The 22115-nt window shown below is 42.1% G+C and overlaps 1 protein-coding gene across 1 annotated transcript in view; it reads right to left on the bottom strand.

Moving 5' to 3' along the window:
* Nucleotides 1-21889, bottom strand: part of LOC104695234 (phosphatidylinositol 3-kinase regulatory subunit gamma) — a 32234-nt gene extending 10345 nt beyond the window's left edge. Inside the window, exons 1-6 of the mRNA XM_010408896.4 lie at nt 21563-21889; nt 6582-6693; nt 4179-4277; nt 2565-2745; nt 1628-1753; nt 724-866 (exon numbers count right to left, since the gene is read on the bottom strand). Coding sequence (XP_010407198.1) covers nt 724-866; nt 1628-1753; nt 2565-2745; nt 4179-4277; nt 6582-6693; nt 21563-21668 — 767 coding nt within the window. The 5' untranslated portion in view covers nt 21669-21889. The remainder of the gene's footprint in view (nt 1-723; nt 867-1627; nt 1754-2564; nt 2746-4178; nt 4278-6581; nt 6694-21562) is intronic.
* Between the last annotated feature and the right edge of the window lie 226 nt (nt 21890-22115).

Genomic DNA, 22115 nt, shown 5'->3' with positions numbered 1-22115 from the left:
AAGTAATGCTGCCTGTCTCTTCATTCAAGGTTAGTTTGCAGGTTTTGAGAGATTCAGGAAAATTACATCTTTTGCTTGTTAATTGTCTTTACTAAGAATGAAGAACCACAGTTGCATAGTGAGATTGTTACAGGTAACTGTTTCTGGTCCAGAAACCTCCCTCAGCTGGTTCATAAAGCACTACATCAACTTAGGCATTATACCTGGCCTTTCTTCAAAGGCCTAGATCCAGCCTTTTCTGCTAATACCCTCTCAGAAGGGCAGTTTCAAACAAGGTCCTTACTGAATTTGTTAGATGACAGCTACTATTGATCTTCTTTGAAAGCGACTAAAACCAACCATGGACAATGAGATTCACCAGATATATGTACATTTCACAGTTTGCAAGTAAAGATTTCTCTGAATTATATTCTGAGCAAATCCAAATAGAAATGGGATAAGCAAATTAAATAATTATTTCCTGTTCTTTCCTGGTCCTCTGATTTACTGAAGTTAAGAGAGGATAAGAAGTATCTTGATTTACTGAAGTTAAGAGAGGATAATCCAGAGATTTCCCAGCTCCGCAATTCCTTGAGAGGAGAGAGCTTTACTGAAAGGTGAGATACCTTGAGGGAAGGTCTTAGAAAACACTGAGCTTCCAAAGTGGTTTATATGATGCTGTAATGTCAGTGTCAGTGTGGGCACCAGTTCTTCCAGGTAAGCAAACGCGACCCGAGAGCTCACCGTTCAATTTCTTTGTCATTCCCCTCCCTGCGGAATCTCTCGATGTATTCTTTGCTGTATCGCTCTTGTGAGTGGCACTGTTCCTCAAAGATCTTAATTGTTTCATTAAATGCTTCGATTGCAGTCCTCTTCATCTGAATTTCCTACGTAAGGAAAGAGCCCTTCATCATTTGCTCATAATAAAGATGACAATGCAAGACTCAATCATGTTCCCTAAACTGACTGAGACGATGATCTTTTCTCCCCCCACTAAGTCAAAATGGGATTAATCAGCTTTAAAATCAGTCAAATGTCTGAGTAGGGTCAGGAAAGAACCAGGCAGACTTACTTCCTGTAAGTCTATCCTCCTCCCCTACACGATGCTCTCGATTAGGCTGCAAACCCCTCAAATATTTTAGTCGTATTTTCCATCTTAGTTTGCAGGAAGACTGCCAGCAAACCTCCTCCCCATAGATGAACTATCTTATTTTACAAGCAGCAGTCCAAATACCGTATTCACGCTTCCTTAAGGCGTAATATCTGGTAACTGACTTGCACATGACTTCACAAAAAACCTGGACAAACCCCTCTACAATTCTCACTGCAGCATGTGGCAGCTGGAAATATTCAGCAGCCAAGGAAGAAGCCTGCAGTGTAAAGCCTGTAGTGTTGGCCTTCTCTACAGCTTTACCTTATACCAGAAGGTTCAGCTCCTCTTTCTTCCTTGCCCGATACTACACCTCTAGGACTTACAGCAACGAGCAATATTCACTGCCTCCATCAAATCTGAAACCTCCTGTCTCTAATTCCACAATTTACTAAGATTTTTCCTTATATTGCCTTTATTAGCCTTAACAGGTTAAAATAATTTTCTTTGCTTTTTAAACAAGAAACAGATTCCACAAAGAGCCAAATCAGAACCAACCTGTGATGTTCTGGTATATTCTTCATACAATTTGTCGTACTCTTTGCTCTTTTCCTGATACTGAGCATGGTATTCTTGAAGCTTTTTACCTACTGCATCTATATTATCTTCTTTCACCAACTGATCCTGCACATACAAAGAGCTATTAAGTCTTCAAGCAAAGCAGCTTTTCCTTAAGAGTATTCATTTGTCCTCTTATGCACATTTGCATTTTACAGATACTAGCATCGTGTTTATAATCCAGTTTCTAGAGAACACTGTGTTTAAAACCCACCTTTCTTTGTGCAACATGTTCCACAGTTTACAGACAGTAGGAACTGGAACTACGGGACACCAAGAGCTGTGCCAAAATACTAAACTTCCAAAAACACACCACACCTTACTTTCAGGATTGCTATCCCCTATTCAAGAAAGAAGGAAGCAAATTGCTTAGAATCTTAAGCTAAAGATCAGAGTTGTTTCTTATATCTCCAAGAAGCTCTGCAGTTCTTTTTCCTTAATGCAAGAATGCGTCTCGGGCTACTGAATAAAAGTTTAAAAAATGTTCTTGAAAAATTTAGATGGCTATGCACAGAGTGAGCAGCTGCACAACTCGTACGGGTAGCACTGGCTAGAACAGTGCTCAGTGGGTTCATAAAGGTCCAAGGGGAAATTAAAAGGCTTCTCAGAGGCTCAACTCTGCTGCATGTCAGGGTTTCAATTCTCTGTTGGGCTCAGATGGAGACTAGAAACCTGATAAAATGTAGTAGCTTAGATGGTTAGACAGTTTGGAAGACCCAAGTGAGGCCAAATATGAAAATTCACCTTTTTTTTTTTTCCCTGTTAAAAAAATAAACAAACCAGGCTATTCATAGAGAAAACCCAGAATTATATACACATCTGCATTTTTTTTTTCTTGTCTGCACTAATAGTTATTGGGGTCTGATGAAGATCTTACCTGCTGGTACCGGGACACGGGGTACATCAACTTCACATCGAGCTTTGGGTTGTACTGAGCAAGAGACTCATTGCGGTAGTGGTTAATGAGCTCCACAACTGAATTAAACGTCAGTGGGTCAGAAAAGCCGTATTTTCCATCCCGATGGTAGATCTTTATCAGTTTGTTGTTGCCACCCTTCCTGTAAAGTACAGTCATTCAGAGGTTTTATTGTGTCCCTCCCATCCCTCATCAGAACTAAGGCTGCTAACAAAGACACCAGTGAAATTCCTGGGCAAGTGGCTTCCACACTGCACACCTTCACTGTGATTCTTTACACAGTAGCAGTATTAAGTAGTTTAAGAGTCAATACACACAGAATTATCATCTGATTACTTGAACAGGAGCAAAGCCCAAAGTAAATCTCTTTCTATGTGTTCATTCTGAAGCCAGCTTATGGTATTTAAATCCTAGCTTTGCCAGAAGTTTTGCAAGGGAAAAGGAGGATACTGGAGGATGAATAAAGGAGCCATAAGAAAACCCAAACCCATAATTTCCTGCAATTCAGGGTCATTAATAATATACAATTGAGTACAGATTTATACAATTATTAACAAGTCTTTTTGAGTTATAGGTGCTAATACAGGATACATGAACCTAAACAAAATCCTTTGAGGATTACAAGATGGTTGTAAATTTAGGGCGTTATGTTATCCAGATTTATACATTCTAGTGGTTTCTCCAAATATAGTCCTTATTTCTTCCTTTTTTTTTTTCCAGCAACAGACTGTTTAGACACTGTCCTGTCCTTCTCCCACACTTACAATTTTGCCTCCTAAAGACAGCTGCATTCAGTAAAATAACCAAATCATGCCAAACCTTAGCACACAGGCTGTGAACTTTGAGGCAGAAGTTAAAGCAGAATTTTAACTACACCCTTGGGAACAAGCCTACCATTAAGGCAATGGAATTTCACGGCAGGATCAAATACCTGCCATATCACAGTAACTCCCAAGGGTGTGCTACAAAGGCTGTGGCTTCTGTGCCTTGCCCACTTGCCTCTAACAGCCAGCCTTGGGAGCCTGTCAGAGGCAAGAGGCTGGGCAAGGCACCAGGGCCAGTCACATGAGGAGCTCTCTGCCTAACTGCAGCAGACAGGGCTGAGGCAGCTCTGGGAAACCTGCTACTTGCAGATGATTCTAATGAAGAAAAGAACATGACTCCAAGTCAGTATTAACTTTAGATCAGAAAGCATAAGATACTCTTTTTACCAAGATATTGTGTTCAGTTCTCCAGAGCTGTGTGCTGGTAAGATATTCAACACTCTCCCATTAATCAAAGGTCTAGTTTACAAACACCTTTTACCTTAGCAGTTCTGAAACTATGAAGCAGCTCTCCTCCCTGAGTCCCATCTAACCTGCAGAGATCCTTAGGGTAATGTTTAGTGAAGGGCAGGACTCAATGCAAAGAGTAGAACTGTCAGACCTGGCTCTTTATTTGCTTGTTCTGTGATGTGCAGAACTGGGAACATCTCTCAGCTTGAGCCACATGAGCTTTACACAGCCAGGGCTGTCACTGTTATGGCAACAGCTCCTCAGGGTTTTGCTGAGGGGACCACAAGTGCTCAGTGCTCACCGCAGTGTCAGAGTGTAGTCTCCCTGCATCTTGGTCGATGCGTCACGCACCAGGAATGTTCCATCTGGCATGTCTCGTAATTTGTCATTGACTTCTTCCCTGGAGAACGGAAAGGGAGGCAAAATTAGAAGTGCTAAGGACATGATCATCTTTGCCACAGGTGAAACATCAGACCCAGCAATATAAACATCTGCAGAGCTCAATCTTCTGTCACGGTCAGGCTCTCAAGTTTTTTAGGCCACCTAAAGCAAGTCTCAACTTGTGTAGCTGCACTAAGGAAAAGTAGCTACAGTCAACTGCCACTTAGGAAGGAGTCTCTGTTTAAACAACAGTGGCAGCTGTGACTCAGTTCACAACCCTTCCCTTTAATCTGCTCAGGTTTTGAAGTCCACACTGGAACAGGTTCCCTTTGAGAAGCCAGACCTGACCTCTTAAGACATGTCTCTAGAATCACAGCTCAAAGGTGCCTAGAGTTTAGCGTAGTTTTAGTCTCAAGAGGCTCATTGTTGGCTTAACTCTGATCTTATTGACAGCCCTTTTAAATCACTACAACCTTGCTAGCTTCAGTACAACTTTTCCTTATTTACAACTGAGGCAGAAGGACACTCAGTCCAGAGCTTTAAGCTAAACCAAGAAATCTTTTAGTGAAAGTGAGTACCTGTAAGCACTAAGAAAATTATTTCAGTTGAAGAGATATGCATCTTGCTTATGAGCATTTCACCCAGATTATGTATCTCACTTTATAACAGCTCCCTCAAAGATCTTGAAAGCCCTAAGCACTTTTTAATACAATCATTTGGAAACTAAAGTTTCTCAGGTAGCCTCAACATTCTTTAAGTGCTGTAGGAAGCCTAGTTGAACCTTACAAAGAAAAATAAACAGCAGGTTTCTTTGTTCAAATACTAAGGAACAAAAGTACTCAAAAGAATAACAAAAGAATAGCCTTAGCTTTGATTTAGCTACCTGAAAACTATTCTGTTAGTAAAACTGACTCCTATTGAGTATCACATGCATATCCATTTACTCCTCGCAGACCATTTTTACAGACTGGATCCAGTTAACTCCTTTTTGAATGGACAGATATGACCTACAAGTTTGGGCCTTCAAGTTGCACCCTGGAGCTCATGACAGAATTTTCAGCACAAGTTCTTGACTGCAGAACATTGCTCCTGTCCTGATAGCCTGATGAAGCCTGTACCTGCTGGCTGCCAAACCAGGCTCATAAACAATTCCATCTTTACATGAGCGTGTATCAAGTTTTAATCTAATAAAGCCATTCCAATGTGATTTGCAGTGCATTAGCTCCTGCCATCATGGGCACTGCTAATTGAGGGACAAATCCACAGTCAATAAACTGATACCAATATTGAGCAGTTTTAAACAAACTGTGCCTAGTGGGTTTTGTAATCAGGTTTTGCCACTCTGCTTCAACTTAAAATTAACAGAAAAATATCTCTGCCAAGGCCCTTCAAAAGCAAGATCTACGAGGGTTTACTTTATAAAAAGATAAGGGTGGTACAATAAAGATATGAAAACCTTATTTCCCTTCTCAGAATGTCAATGAGCTCATGTGGCAAACACGCTCTTCTTGCCTCTATCTGCCAAAGTGCTTCAAAGTATTACGTGCACAAGTTTGAGCAATTCCTGATCGCACTCCCAGCACGCTTGCCTGTCCTCTTACAGCTCCAAATTCTAGACTCTTCAGAAGTGCCTTAAGAGGGTAAGAGATGACTGAACACTTCAGTTCTTTTATGCAATTAAGTATATAAAAACAGGCCTTTCATTTCCTGAACCAAACCCAAGCCATCTACTTTCTCAAGTACACAGAAAAGGGTTTTCTTAAGAGGCAAAACTTAATTTGTTTGGTATGTGTCTCTATCATCTGCTCAGTGTAGATGGGTGATGGTTAGCATTTGCAAGAGCTCTTTTTCACATCGCCATGTAATAGAAATTAATATAGATGTAATTTTAAATAAACGTTAAAGAAACCAAAAATAGGAATGCAATTCCTTTTATCCTGAAATATTATTTTTATACTGAAATTTTGCTGAACTGCATGCATTCCAGGATTGCATGCTTACAACACTTTATTAAATATCGAATTCAGAAGCATTTTTCTTCTTTTTAAAGATTGTGTATCTGGACAAATTTAGAAACTCAAAAATTATTGTCACCAAGGCTTGCAATATCTGCACCAGAGGAGTAACAACATAAATATCTTGAATCCAGCTGAATATTTTCACTTAGGTGCTTTGCCAAGAATAGTCCTAAAGCATTCTCCTACTGTAAAATGCTGCTTGAAATAAGCATGTTCCTTTTGTCTTGAATTCTGGCAGGCTTATCCTAATTTTAACAACATATATTAACGTATTTTAATTAATATATTCTAGCAATATTGCTTACCTTGAGATGTCCCCCCAGTACCACTCTGCTTCCTGCAGAGAGAAACTGGAATTGTCCTTTATTCCATTTGTATTGACTGGAGTCATTGGTTTGGGGGGCTTTGGAGGAAGAGCTGAAAATGAAAAACAGATTAAAGAAAGGCAAACAGCAGAAAATAATCACTAAACTGTTAATACAATATGACAGTAAAAAACCAAGAGAAAATGTGCATCTTGAACTCAGCTTTCAAGCTCTCTCAAACCAAATGGAACTTGTAATCATAAAGGAAGTCTGAAGTCAACTGTTCCACCGTGATCCCAGATTTTCTAGTATCAAGCACTTGTGTGAGGGAGGGGAAAAGGAAGGAGTATGAGGAAATGTGCGTTTTTGTTAAAAGAAGACTGGTGCAGGCACGACTACAAGGGCAGGTGCCGCCTAAAGCTCCAAACAAATGACAAAGGTGTATTGTGTTTGAAAGCCACAGCCTGGAGAGCACTGGGCACCACTGTGGAAAAACTCCAGTTGCTCAGGCATCACCAGTCCTGAAGCCAACCCACAAGAGCAAACAGGTGAACTCTTCAGAGGGAAAAACACTGCTAGAGAGCAGTGGTGGCTGGGCAGGGCTGTATCTGTCACAGACCCGAGGTTCATGCTGCGCACTGGGTTTGTCATTCAGGCTCCTGTTTGGAACAAAGGCTGTGACTCTTTGACTACTACAGAACATGAGGTGGTAAGGGAAGGGGACAGGGGATGTTAGATAACTATTAGAGTGCCTGCACCACTTTGCATAGCTCAAGTGTTTACCACAGGAAAGGGGATGCTACAGATGCCCAACACACAGGCAGAACTGCACACCTGCAGGCCTGGTGCATACCTGCCCAGAATTCCCCTATCCTGAATTCATGGCAAACATGCTTTTACTTCCATTCTCAAAATAGGTTACACAATGTAAGGGCATACAAGACACCAAAGCTGTTTTCTGTTTGGCCAGTTTTTGCTCAAACAACTTTATCACGAACCTGACTGTAAGCCCTGAATTAGTAATTCAGCAGCCACAGGCACATTCATGTACTGGGAGAGACTGGTCTGTGAACAGAAATGTATGATACATTTTCTTTCTTATTTTCTTTGGGAAAGTGTCCTGAGTGCTCTCCCCTATTTCGCAAAGACTGGATGCTTCATCAAGAACATTGCCACTGAAACTGAGCATTTTTTAGGCATTTCGTGAGACTGTTTTATAGAGGGACAGGTCACATTCACATTCAGAGTAAGAAAGTAGCTACACACATTGATTTGCTGCTAGCACATTTCTAAGTCAGACCCTGAACATCTGTGCTCCCAGCCCTGTGCCCTCACCATCAGATTACACAAGCACCAGCGAGCAGGCCTGACACAGTGACAACAGCCATCTTTCAGATGCACAATCCCTGCGTACACACAGAAACACAAATAAAGGCAGCAGAAAGAAGATTTTGATCTCCAGCATGGAATGGCTTAGCACTGAGAGGTGTGCTACTTGGCACCATCCATCTGCTCACCTCTGAGCCACACCCCCCACATTAAAGAAGAGAAAACAGGCTTCTAACTGCAGTTCCAAATACCATTTCAGGCTGAATATCCAACACAGTAACTTCACTGTTCTCTGACAAACCAGTAGATGCTTTAATTGAGCCAATCTAAACTAAATCTGAACCTTGACCCAGACGTTTGCACCCTGGGGTTGCTGACCAAACACCTGATTCAGATAGCAGCATTCATTCTGTGGGACCGAGCATTAAACCGTAGCATACAGGTTCTTTTTATGGGGTGAGCTGGGAACTTTCAGGTGTGCACACATCTAGTGAGGCAATAACAGGTCTTGTTGTAAAAGGAAGGTGAAAACCTTCGGATTCAGTGAAGTAGCTTCCTGGTTAGGAAGCTTCAGTTATTCCTAGCTCAACTACTACGGTTGTTTGTGTAGCACACAAGTATTCGCACAAAGCACCATTGAGAGTAAGACACGGCTCCAACCCTACTTTGCTTGAAGCTCCCACCCCATCCAGGGTCATAGGAACATATATCCAGGCTAAGCCTGTAGCATCAATTGCATTCACTGTGCTGTTCCATCTCCCCCATTCAAAATTCCTGAATTAAAAAATGTCTTCAGGTCCTGCCTGCTCCCAACATCTCACCTGGGACAAGACAGCTACAGCAGTTCTGAGTCTCATCAGTGACAGTAAATTTGAGTTCAGAAAACCTGTAGATGTTCAGACCCACTCCAGAATCTCTTGCAGGCTCTGAGTCATCGAAAAGCATATTAAGTTTTACATAATAAACATACAAGAGTGCAGTTCTTAGAAAACTATACCAGCACCTGCAATTATTTCACTGGGTCTTTCAAATTAAGGCCTGGACGTATCAAAAACTCCAATGTATTTTACAGTGTAAAAAGCCTGTTTTACACTGTTAATAGGGGATTTCCAGAAGAGGCTTTCAAGTGTTCTCTAGAGTACTTGAATACTTCTCTAGCCCTCCTTGTAAGATTAAGTCTTGCTCGTTTATACACTGTGGGATTATTTAGCAGCTTTGTTAGGCTCACTCCAAAGCACTGGGTAGAGAAAAGCAAACTAAGGAAGACGAGAAAGGTAAGGAATGGGAGTTTGGACACAGAGCACTATACATTACACCAAGTGTCCCTACTACAAGTGGGAGTTTCTCCTTTCCCTTAATAGGCAGATATCAGTTCTCACTATCAGGAGGTTGCCTACGGAACTTCATTCTGCATGAGAAAACTGGAAGGAAATTATTTCAGGGAGAAGAATAAGGCTTGGACCAGTTCCTGTAAAACCTGACTCATGGAAGCCAGTCCTTTACACAATAGACTTTTGAAAAATGCTTTTTAATAGCATGCACATTTCAAAAATACAGAACTATTTGCAAGGGTGGATCCTGTTTCCAGAGAGCTATGTATCTAATTCTTTACTTTCAATGCTTTGAGCTCTTTGAGTCATAATAGATTTTCCCCTGTACTGGATACGGAACCAGGCTCTTGCTATTGCTTTACCCCATAGACCAACATGCCCATTCATTTCAGCATTTCCTGGCTACGCTCTCACCCCATAGACTTGAGTCTGTACAAACTGAGAACACTCACAAAGGTAGTTTAAAAACCTCACAGCCCAGTCCCTGTGATGACACAAAGGGAATATTTTGTAACAGCATGTCAAGTATAGTGCAACAGAGCAGCACCCACCACACTGCCGCTCTTGTAACGCTGGCCCAATAGGTAGCTAGAAGAGGCATCCTTAAACAGTTTTTACTTAGTACCTAGATGATACTAACAACGCTGCTAGGAGAAATCCTGTGCTGTTTCTATGAGAAGCTACAGAGAGCCTCAAAGAGTCCACAGATTTTGATTTTAAATTCAAAATAATCCAGTTTTATATACCTTACTCAATGAATATTAGAGAGCTAAAATCCTAGAGCAAAGTAATATAAGACTGGCTTGAAGTCAACAGGAACACTTTCAAGAGCAGCCGTGTTTCTTTCCATGTCACTGAGTCCAATTCTGATCTAGCCACAGGCACAATTTTACTTTATCTCTAAACCAGCTCTGATTAAAGTGAATGATCCTGATGGTTTCTTGCCTCCTTTTTCCTGGGAGAGAAAGAACACTGATCACAAGTGATTAACAGCACAACAGATCTATCCATTCTAATAAAGAACTGTCTCTTAGCACCAGATACACAAGCATCCTTCCTCTACCATGTCTCTAGGACAGTTTTAGAGCACAGATCTTTCCAAATCCCAAGAGGTGACAGCTCAGTTGTACCCTTCCACTCCCACGTGAGAACATTCCAAAGGTCAGGTTCAGCCCTCAGTGACTGCCTAGCAATGAGAGCAGACTGGCTCTCCCTCATGCATTCATGGGCATATCTGGCTTTAATTTCTTTAGCAACTCTAGTTCCCTCTTTCTAGCTTTCCCAGGCAGACTAGCTTGACCTAAATCCCAACCCCAGCTCAGTGTCACTTAGAAGGGGGAAATAAAAACAAGCTGGTGATGGAGCAGAGGCATGGCAGCCAATGTGTGCCAGGCGCGGGATCGGATGTTGCTAACGTCAGGGCCCGAAGGCTGCCGTGCCGTTTCCAGCAGGTATCTTCAGCTGAACTGCTCCCAGAGCTGCTGTGCAGGCCCTCAGGGAGAAAAGCCTATGGACTGGGATCTGCCAAAGGTAGTTTTGGAATGCTTTCTTGACTGTGCAGAATTGTTTTTTGAAAAGGCGACTCGTGACTTTAACTGACTCGACTCTCTGAAATTCAAAGCTCCTCCAACACCAAGGCAAGTAGGAAAGCTGGCAAGTGTCTGAAGTCCAACGCCGCTGTATTTCCTTTAAAGTCCCTTGTAAAAAATCGTGGGCTGTATTAATCCTGAATTTAACTGCAGCGAAGTAGGCTGTGACTTCAATGAGATACACACATTCCGCAGTCAGGTTTTGAATAAAAAATTTTACAAGTTTACATGATCTAAGAGCCACTGAACCCTATGTGTGAGGGTTTTCAATGGCACTGATTCAGGAGTAAAACAGGAAGAATGCATCAGTTTTCCAAGTGCTATATCCCATGCAGTATCCAGTCCAGCAGCTTGTTTCTTCTCTGGCTGCAGTACTTGTGTACAAAATCAACCTGCCAGTTAATTAAACTCTAGTTTTCAGTTTTAAGGCAGATGCCACTTAGTCTAAGAATGGCTCCACGACTTACTTCTTCCAGTATTTTCCAAGAGCTTCAAGCCAGATACTTAAAAGCATAGCAGGTTTAAATGCAGCATTAGGTCTACCTTACTGTTACAAATAATCACAACTACCAAGTACTCTGATAAAGTCAATTTAAAGTCCCTCAGCACTTTCACGGGCTTGTTTACTAGCCTTCTTTCTGATGCTCTCAATCTACTCTCCCTCCACATTGTGACAAGCAGAAAACAGATCAGAGGATTTCCAAGACAGTTACTCAGCTTCAAAAAGGCTGATGTACAGTAGATACCCTGCAAACTGTAATATAAAGCTCTACAAAGTGTCATTGCTATGGAAACATGCAAGTAATCTGTGGTTAGGCTGGCTAACATTTTAATGACACAGTCCTTGAGGAGAGAAGGGTTTTCCCTTTGGAGATATAGATGAAGACTTGGAATGAAAATGTAGGCTAGCTTTGTTGAAGAGAAAAATTCTCCCCAACCTTTAACTGCTCTCTGCCGTCTTACTCAATTTCTCAAACACTCTTCTCAATTTCTCTAACACATTTCAGGCAAAGCCTCAAAATCTTTCCCTCCCTTGGGAGTCCTGTACTCGTCCCTGCTGCATGAGAACCCCTCAAAGACATCTGTGAAAAAAAAGCACAGGCTTTTGCAGAGGTTTTCCAGCTGACAAGGAGGAGGGTCATGCACACCTGCTGACAGCAGCCCATTCCCCACCACTGGCAGGTAAATTATCTTGGCAGCTTCACATCTCAGTTCTCTTGCCAAGACCCCTCTTGCAGAGCGTTGAGCACCGATGCCCTTCCAAGCTGCCCTTCCTCAAAGGGCAGCTAATGTGCACAGAGAACTGCTCTGGGAATGGGAAAGGAAGCTCCTTGATGGAATTATTGCTGGCCACAGAACCTCAGGCATGCTCACATTTTCACTCTCCTCCCCCAAAATAGGCGAGATGCCAAGGAGTAAGACATATTCAAAGAATTGAAGTCTTTCAATATCTCATTACAGAAAACAGCAGACAAGTTGGCAGAAAGCCAGGCAGGCTTCCAACAAAAACACTCCCATTATAGCTTTGCTTGTGTTTCTATGAACTTTCATAAAAAACACCACCTTTAAGAAATATTTCAGTTTTGATTAATTGGCTTTTTTGATAAAGATCTGTTTTGTTTGAAAACTCACGAGCTATCCAGCCCTCTCCCACACCTCCCAATCACTGTTTCACCTCCTACAGCCTGCCAGGCTTCTGCTGCACTCTGCTCCTCATGAGCATCCTCAGCTACTGCACAGGTTAAAATATTATCTGCTCTGGGACATCTGCAGAACAGGGGACAGCAACAGTGTGTGAAGAGGCTGGGTCAAATTCAGCATTCCTTTGGGCATTTCAAAAGCATCTCTCACTACTTTGCAAGCCCTATTACTTCATGGGCTGAGATATAAGAAATGGAAGATGCCCACAGTCAGACAAATGACATGGGCATCTTTGACTTCTGTACTAAAACACAGCTCCTCCCCTTCATTCCAGCCTTTGCATGAAGGTGCAAAGCCAAAAAAAACCTCAGCTTCCCAATTATTTTCACTGCCCAAAGAAAAACAGTTTTCCTTCCAACTTAGAGCCCAGTGTAACTGCTGCAAAGCTACAGTAGTGTCAGAGGTTCCATAATCAACAGGGCTGAGGTGACTGCCCCAAAATTAACATGAGAAGGATAAAAAGGGTAAGTCCTCTTCCACCTACCAGGCATAATTAGCACACTCCTAATAAACTGGAGAGGTTTTAGAACTTTTGCCATGTTTTATCACTCAGAGATTATCACTACCAGCATCACATGCCCGGCTCACACAAGGAAGGAATAATTTTATCATGCAGACAGCAGGCCCAGGCTTTTGCCAACTCTGGATGAAAGTCCATGACAGACATTTTATTGCCATGAAAATTTCAGATATTCAACAAGAACATTGTACTTTACAATGTCAGGTCTAGAAGACTATACAGCAAAAGTAAATGTAAAGCGCAAGGAGTTTCTCCTTTTTGCTTTCTAACTAAAGCAGCTCCTCATCTGCCTTCACAGAAGAAACACCACAGCATATTCTTTACTCCTCCACAGGCGGAGTCTTCAAACCACTATTAAAAGTACTCTTTGGTCAATATGTGGGAACAGATATTTTGATAAGAGCAAGGAAAACACAAAATTCAGGATAAGCAAAGAACTACAGCAATCGAGAACAAAGAACTGGCTTTTCATTGTGGAAGAGAGAGAATGAAGTCAGGCCCAAGCAATGACAGCTATGGCTAGGGGATATACCGAAGCCAAAAGATGATCTTTTAAATAGTAACTAATTTTAAACAATAAATAATTTAAATAAAAACAGCTCAGGGCTGTTTTCCCCAGGTATTTCAAAGACTAAATATCTGTCCAGATGTCAAGTACAAACCTCACAGGGGATCCAATTCACAGAAATAATTGGTGCTACTGAGAAGTTTACTGCACAAGAGGCTATTTAAAAATAATAGTAATACAGCTGCAAATGCATATGATTCTTGCTGCTCTAAGCAGCATTTTATTTCAGCTTACCACTAGCTCCAATCTTTCAAAGCAGTATGTAAAACTGTTCCTCATACAGTACCTGTCCTTGTGCTGTGTCAAACCATTTTCTAGTTACCAAGTACAAATATTTCAACACCGTCTAAATTGCTAAGAGCGAGCCATCTAAATCAAGATCAAAAGGTGCATTTCTAAATCAAGAATCCAGGAGAATTTGAAGGTAGAAAAGTATTCAGAGGAAATCTGTTGTACACTTTGTCATGAGTCATCTTTTTTAAGAACCTTAATCTTGAAGGAAGCTCCACTGAGGCAGAAGTCCCAATCCCTGGGATCCCACGCAGTGCCTACAGCAGAAGGGGAGATTCAGAGCAGACCTAGAATAGTCAAGCCTGGCCATTGCTCATGCTCAGATTCAATCTCCTTACTCAGTACACAGTGATCTTCAAAGCATTTTAATGAAATCCGTTTCAGAGCAGCAGCTTGACTTCTCTCACTGCCCCAAAAATTATCAGTGAGACAGTACTGTACCCTTCAAAACTGAAAGGATCTTAAACACTCATCTCATTTATTCAAGCTGCCTTGTATCCTTCAAGAGGCACTCTTGGAAACAGGAGATGAATCGGGGTAACAAAGCCAAAACCACCAAAGACTTCTAATTTGACACTTGGGAGCAGTTCCTTGAGGACCAATGATGTAGATTCTGACAATGTCCCCAGGATGGCTACACAGGGCAGAGCAGCAGGAGTACTGACAGCCTGGGAAATTCAGTTGCAATGTACAAATTCAGGTTATAACAGACAACAGAACTTACAGGCATAACACTGTCAAAGACCTTCTCATCCATTTTACCTCTAAGACATTTTTCTGGGATAGGTGTTGAGTGCAAGCCCTACTGCCCACACTCAGAAAGCATCACATGTCAACAGTGAGCCAAGTTCCCCCATTACAGCAAATTTTCTTGAACTCCATTGCAGCAGCTGTGCCTTCAGGTGTTTTGTTTGGGTTTTTTAAGGGGAGGCATGCAAGGAAGGAAAGAATTCCTCCGAAAGAAAATACGATTGTGTGCAGCATCAGATTTTAGGGACTCCAGAGACAAAGTTAGGGGCAGGCTACAGAAGGTAAAAACTTGAAAAAATGGCTCCAGTAGATTTTCTTCTTTCAAGGGTTAGAGGAAGAAACAGAGAGTAAGCTGCAGCTAATAAAAGGAAACAGGTTTATGTTTGGAAGGAGAAACCTGACCTGAAATACGAGAGTCACAAAGTGACACTGAACCAAAAGTCAAGTTATTTTGTAGCAAAAGAACAAACAATATTAACGGGATAAGGAACAGATTGGTACTTTTATAATTCTTCCAAACCCACCAACTTTTGTGCAGAGAAATGTGATGTTTTTGAAGCCATTTCTAGATAACTATGTGTCATCTTCAGGGATATCTGCTTTTAGAAGTAACACTCCTATGAACTACCATTAAAATCACAAAAACTGGTACAGTCTGGGTGAATGCTGGAAGCAGCCACAGCCTGAAGCAGTTGAAGCATTTCATCTCCTTTTTCAAAGCGCTCTGGATGGAAGGCATCCATCTTGAGTGTGCTGCTGGACTCAAAGCCAGTGAAGATCCTGGATCCTGTTCAGCCACAGGAAAGCTTAAGAGCTCATTGTGCTTCGGCATCAGGATTCACCAGGCAGCTGGTTGGTGTTCAGCAGGGCAGCTGGAGTCCTTTTTGGAAAGGGCTACAAGAGGCACCACCTGCACTTTGCCTTTTTTTGTACTGTATGAATCCTTGTAAAGCTCCCTGTATACAGACACTTTCCTTGAGAACTAGAAAAGCTTAAGATACTGGAATGTATGCACTGGAACATGGCAGAATCTTTGTCTATTGAACGGAGGACACAGCAAACAGGAAGGACAATGAAAATATTTTCTAAAGAAGTTACATCCACTCACACTGATTGGGGACCCAGGACCAGCTCATTGCTGTAGTTTATATTATGTGGAGAAGTGAATTCTTGCTTACTTAGCTATTGTGCAGACTTTAACCTGTCAGAAGAAATGAGATAAAAAGCAGAAGAAAAAAAGACAATCTGACTCATTTCCATAGGGGCACTTAGAACATGAGCAGAGATTGTTCCTTAAGCATTACTCAGCAACCTACTTTACAAAAATGCGTTTTCCAAAAAAATCCAGCTAGAGCACACCTATTGCTTTAATGGGACTAAAGTTTTACAGCAACCTGTTTCAACACAGTTAACAGTCTTTCTGACAATAATAAAGCCTAAGCTTTAAAACACACAGGGCATGCTGATAAATGTATTCTTTATGCTTCTCCAGCTCTCTGCCCAAAAAGTGACTCACTAAACAACCAACGTGAGGTGATGTAAGGCACCCAACTGTGTTCAGTCCTGGGCGCAGATGCATATGACCAGCTATGCCTCTGTTTTCCCAAGCTGTAGAGCAAAGATAAGCCCAAATAGCTTTAGTCTGGAATAAGATAATCATGCAGGCAATGGCAAAGACAGAAGTCAACTCTGCTGCTTGAGAAAGCAATAGCCCCCACAGGAAACTCTGGGAAGAGTTTTCTCCTTTTAAACAGGTGAAACAGAAGCAACACCATGATTAACTCCTTTCAGGAATCATGCAATACACAAAATTGTTTGGAACAACAATTGCAGAAATAACATTTGGTGCAAGAACACATGTTGAAGAGCTTGGTTTCTTCTCAGATGTCCCCTCATGTTTTAGTTTGCATGAACCTATAGCTTTACAGAACAAAGCTGAACAACTCCTATTAGCAAACCTTCCCGCCCCCAACTACTTCTACATAATCTAAAAACCTAGTGATAAACACAAATGTTAGCCTTTTAAAGCAGGCTCTCTCATCTCAAGCAAAACAGCATTTCACTTTCTATTAATGATGCTATTTTTTGTGGTCATGTATTTAATTGAAAGCCGATGAGTGATATTCTTTAACAGTTAGAGCCATCAAAATGAAAACGAAATGCAAGGAATGCAAAAGCAAGCCTAAAAATGCAATCAGAAGTAAAAAATTGTTACAGCAGTCATTAAATGAAAAGGCTAGTAGAGAAATCTAGGTGTTAACAAGAACAGAGTATAAGCAATTCACACCACTGTCTTCACAGGAGCTGAGACTCGAATCCAAACCATTTTCCCAGATATGCAGAATACAGTGACTGAGCCTTATTTACTCCCTGCTCTACCCCAAATCAGCCCGCACAAACTTCCCTTCTGTAATAAGGCAACTCTCAATCCCAAACATCTACTTTTTTTTAAATACAATTTCCAGCAAGACTTAAATTTGCAAAAAATACAGTTGAAGCTACAGTGCTGTTGTTTTGAATACATGCCCTAGTAGAACTTTTTTTTTTTTTTTAAGATGTGTAAGAACAGAACTTTTCTTTGATAAGCTTCTGAAGTCAGTTCAGATAAGCTGCAGGACAACACTGACAATGCTATTCAAATTTGCATCTGTTCTCCCACTGGAAAACTAGTCAGGCATAGACAGGCAGTGATCACCTACATCTGGCTACTGTGTACCACAAACCCAATTCAAGAAGCCACATCCAGTTTCCACTGTAACACTGATAATGATACAGCACGCCTGGTATCCCAGTAAACACTGCCCTTGAGCTTGGAACCCTGTGTTTTCCAAATTACAATTATAGGATCGCTCCCCTAAAATAAGGGTTGTCAAATTATATATGAGAAGGAAATAGAAACTATAATGAATAAATACAGTTTTTCCCTTGAATACTTGTCTCACTCATACACTGGCAGTGCTGCTTCTACAAAGACTAAACTAAGCAGCCCATAGATTAGTGCTCCCCCCACCTAATTATCAAAAGATTTTGTAGCAACTGCATTGTTACAGCATATGAGGCAAGGCAAAGTACTGTTCTTGAAAAAGACAGCTGGATCAAGTTATAAATGTAGTTGGTCATATTTCAGGGTTCAAACAGGCAGCTTCCATATAGCTTTAGGTCAAAGAGTTATTGTACTATTTGTTCATAGAGCCCATTCTGCACTAGAAGCCTACCTTAAACTTGTGGTTTTCTTCATAAGCCACCCAAAGGAAACTAACCTCTAATTTGTAGTTGAGCCAAATATCTTTGCTGACATCTGTATCAGAAATCCCAGCAGAACACTCTTACTGATTTTCATCCAACTGTGACAAAATGTATTCAGTGATTACACATTTTATCATCAACACAACTGATAACATATCCCAGATCTACAGAAGGAAAGACATTGGTTAGCCCTACTAAATAAAAGTGAGGCAATACATAGGTAGTGGTACTTCAGATACTCTGGTAACTTCTGCAGTCAATTTGAAATCCTCTGTTCAAAAACTTCTGGCAGTAACAACTTTTTTGCAGACCTAAACTGGTATTGTCAAATAAACTAAATTCAACCCAGAACCTATTTTCTTGTCTTTTCAGACAGCAAGACCCACAGCAACAACAAACATAGGAGTGAACCCCTGACAGCTCCCTAATGCCAGAGCCAGCACACGATGCCGCTACAGCCACAACACTTTAACTTAATCCATCATCAGAAAGTTGAGAAGCTGCTATGTTAGCTATATGCAACTGATGGTCCCAGTTGTGTCTTTAGATACTGAAAGTTATTTGTTGCATGTAGTATTATTTGCCACAAAGAGATCCTCCCTTATGCCAGTGGTGCATGTATAAATGCAAAACAAAATGTAAGCAGAAGGAAAAAGCAGGAGGTAACAGGAGTCACCCTGCTGGTTGTCACCACAGTGGCTCCTGTGTTAGTTGTGCTGCTCTAAATTATGCTTTGTGAGGCTGGCAGAGCTGAATCCCTAGTTCCACCACTCTGTTTGGGAAAACTGTCCTACTCCTACGTTTAGGATGGATTAAAGCCTAGCAGAAAGCTTGCAGTCAGTCCCTTGTTACCTGACTGCCTCTGCTTGAGTTGTGAAAAACTCAAGTGAGAGAGATGTGTTATTATTTTTATTTCTGAACTTTAGAGCAAACCTTGTAGCAGAGAGGCTCCAGGACCTGCTCTGAACATCCATTTACACCTACAGCCCTGAACAGCAAACATGAGCACACTGATAAGCTGGTGCAGGTGCACTGAGGCCTGACAGAAGCTCCGGCTGCGCTGCAGGCTGCCTGCCATCACCAGATTTTATTTCTGCATTATTATTGGGCAACGCTAAGGTGGGTATTAAGACGGCCTGCCAAGATAAATTAAAGGTCTGCTGGCCTTTAACGAGAAACAGTATCCCCACCCTCGGCTCGGAGGTCACGGGTGACACCGCACATTATGTTCACCTTGCTTTTGTCTTCTGCCTCAAGTTTGGACGCAGTAAAATGTAATCAGGGGCGCTCATGCGTGAGCCCAGACACTTGGCTCCCGGGATCCGCCAGTGCCCGGTGCTGCGGCACAAAACCCAAGCGGGGATCTCTCCGCTCAAGTTGCGGGAACAAAAGAGCGCTCGGGCTGCCTCGGCAGCGGGGCTGCACATCACTGCTCTGGGCGCTGCCGAGGGAACGCTGCCACCACTCAGCCTCCCAGGAGCTCCGGCCACCGCGCCGGGAATGCTGCACCGAAAACCTTCACAAATTTTTGTTGGAAGTGGGCCAAATGGAGCTGTGGTTGTTACCGGGTGCAAACGCAGTGACTTTATCCCAAGGCATGCCGAGTGTTTAAGCCTTCCAAATGAATTCCTCCACACTCCCCTTAGGGATGACCTATCATCCCAGGCCAGAAAACACTTTCCCACCCTGCCTCTGGACAGGGAGAAAGCAGACCCCCTCTGCCACAGTCTCCCTCCCTCCCCTTGCAATTTAAAAACTGCAGTTTCACAAAATCAGGACATACACATGGGGATTATCCCATGCATCACTTCCAGCTCTGGCTCGTCTAGTTTAAAAATATGAAAGATAAAGTTACTGAACACTTCAGGGATCAGCCTGTAACACTAAGTCCTTTTGCTAACTGGTGTTTGGACTGTGCAGAGCCTTGATCCCTGACAAGAAGGCTCCAATGATGGAAGCACTGGCATTAGTAATGATAGAAGAGCTGCTTCTTAATGTAAACTTTGAAAGGCTTCCTAAAAATTTTGCATGGCCAAATTCCTGCAGAAACACTGGAAAGTTGTTTTCTGACCAGTTCAGTTTGTCCAGCCCCTTTTAGCAGCCTCCTTGTACTAAGCCATTCAAGGGGCTTTATTTTTTTTTTAAATAAAAACCCCACACTAATTGCTTTAAGTCACCTACAATGGGACTTGGGTTTTTGTTCATTTGATACAAGCACACACAAATACTTACCTCATGAACAGTAAAAAATCGAAAGCATTTACAAGAAAGATATCCTTTAAAATTCACAGAAGCAAAGTGACTTGACTGAACTTTAGGCTTTCAGGAGTAACATCTAAAAATAGGTAGTGTCAGGTATGCAAGAATTTAACGAGTAGTGGACAGTATTGGGTGTCTGAGAGATCTGTCCAATTTTTAAAGTGTCAGAGTTAGCAAAGGAAGCAAGTACAGGTCCTTGTGATCCAAAAATCTCAGGATGATCACCTCCTCCTGTTTTAATTAAAGTACCACATACCTCCAGAGAGAAAAACACAGCTCACTGTGCTGAAACAAAGAGAATAAACCACACTTGCAGACACATGCCACGATTCAGGCACAGGTTGAAAAGCACATTCTGAAAGTACATGCCCCATAAAAGACACCACTTGGAAGTACTTATTTGCTATCAATTTCTCTGCAGGCTAACACTTTTGGTGCATATTTTACTGTACCTTCTGGCTGTACAGATCAGAGACCTGAGAAGATAAAGGCCCTTCAATTACCTTACTGCTTCAGCCTGTTTGACTCTTACAGGTATAGATACAGTTTCACCAGTACCCATTTATGCTTACTTTAATTCATTACCAAAGAAAGGCTCAACCTCTCCTCCTCACAAGCCTTCCCTCCCTCTTCAGACACAAAAGAAACTTTTTGTCCCATCAAAAACTTCAGGCAAGCGAAGGATAATACATTTCCCCATTTTCAGCACTACCAATCCATGGAGGGGGGAGGGAAGAGAAAGTGCATCAAATCCTTTTGAACAAGGTTTTTACGTGTTATCAAAGTAACTGTGCCTCCAGGGATGGATTCCAGCCTGTTCCCAAGTATTATCCCCCCTCCACCAAAACCCAGCGACCACCTCATCTGTCACTGCTGGAAGAGAGCTGGGGAGAAAAGGGTCTTGGAGACTGTAAAAGCGATTAAACTGGAACTGAATGGAGGTGGGTAAATCACCACCATCAAAGTGTTACAGGCACATAAAGGCACACAGGTGAAGAGGATAATAAAAGAGCTCCTCTAGGAGCGAATACAGCCGAAATATACGCTTTTCGATAAAGGCTTTTAAAAAAGGAGACACGAGAGAGGGGCTGCGACCAGCTCTCCTCCTCCTGCCTCCTTCCATCTCCCAAAAGGCACCATAAATTGCTCTTATCCTCCCACCTCCCCCACAAAAAAACCCCAGTATTAAAATACTTTGCCCAGGAGACAGCGAGCTCAAGTCCCTGGAAAGTTTACACAAAGTTTAACTACAGATATTAATTTCCCAACCCCCCCCTCCCCCTCTCCTTTTATTTTAAAAGGGAAAAGTCTGCAGGAGGAGTGAGGGCAGGGATGGACGGCAGCCGCCGAGCCGCTGCCAGGGGTGCGGGGGCAGCTCGCAGGCTTCGGCTCCCTACCTGGAGGGTCCATTTCAATGTAAAATATCAGCTCAGTGGAATAGGGCATCATCACTTCCCTCCAGTCCGTGTCATCGCGGTCCATATCCCACACCGTGTTGTACATCGCGACAGCCAAGTCCCGGCAGGGTTAGAAATAAGAGGTTGGATAGCTCGGCTTTTAATCGAGAGGTGGGGGGGAAGGAAAAAAAAAAAAAAAAAAAAAAAGAAAACAAAGCCGAGAAGAATCCACCTCGCTCTAAAATAACACTTTTAGCAAAAAGAAAAAAAAAATTAAAATCGCAAAATTAAACTTAAAAAAAACCTCCACGCAAGTCACCGCAGCAGCTGCCCTGCAGGAACTAAAGATAGGTAGTTATATATATAATATATACAGAGAGAGTGCTTCTTTTTGTTTAAAAAGACACCTTTCCACAGAAAAGCCACTTTCCTGAATTCTCTCTAAAAATCGCCGTTTTCAGGGTATTTTTAAAACACAAGCCAAACAAGCCCCCCGCAGGAAAGCGGGGGGATGGTGGCGAGCAGCGGATAAAAAGGGGCGATTTCAGTCTCT

The sequence above is a fragment of the Corvus cornix genome, chromosome 8, assembly GCF_000738735.6.
Source record: "Corvus cornix cornix isolate S_Up_H32 chromosome 8, ASM73873v5, whole genome shotgun sequence".
NCBI lineage: Eukaryota > Metazoa > Chordata > Aves > Passeriformes > Corvidae > Corvus > Corvus cornix.
This window is presented reverse-complemented; position numbering and strand designations above follow the sequence as displayed.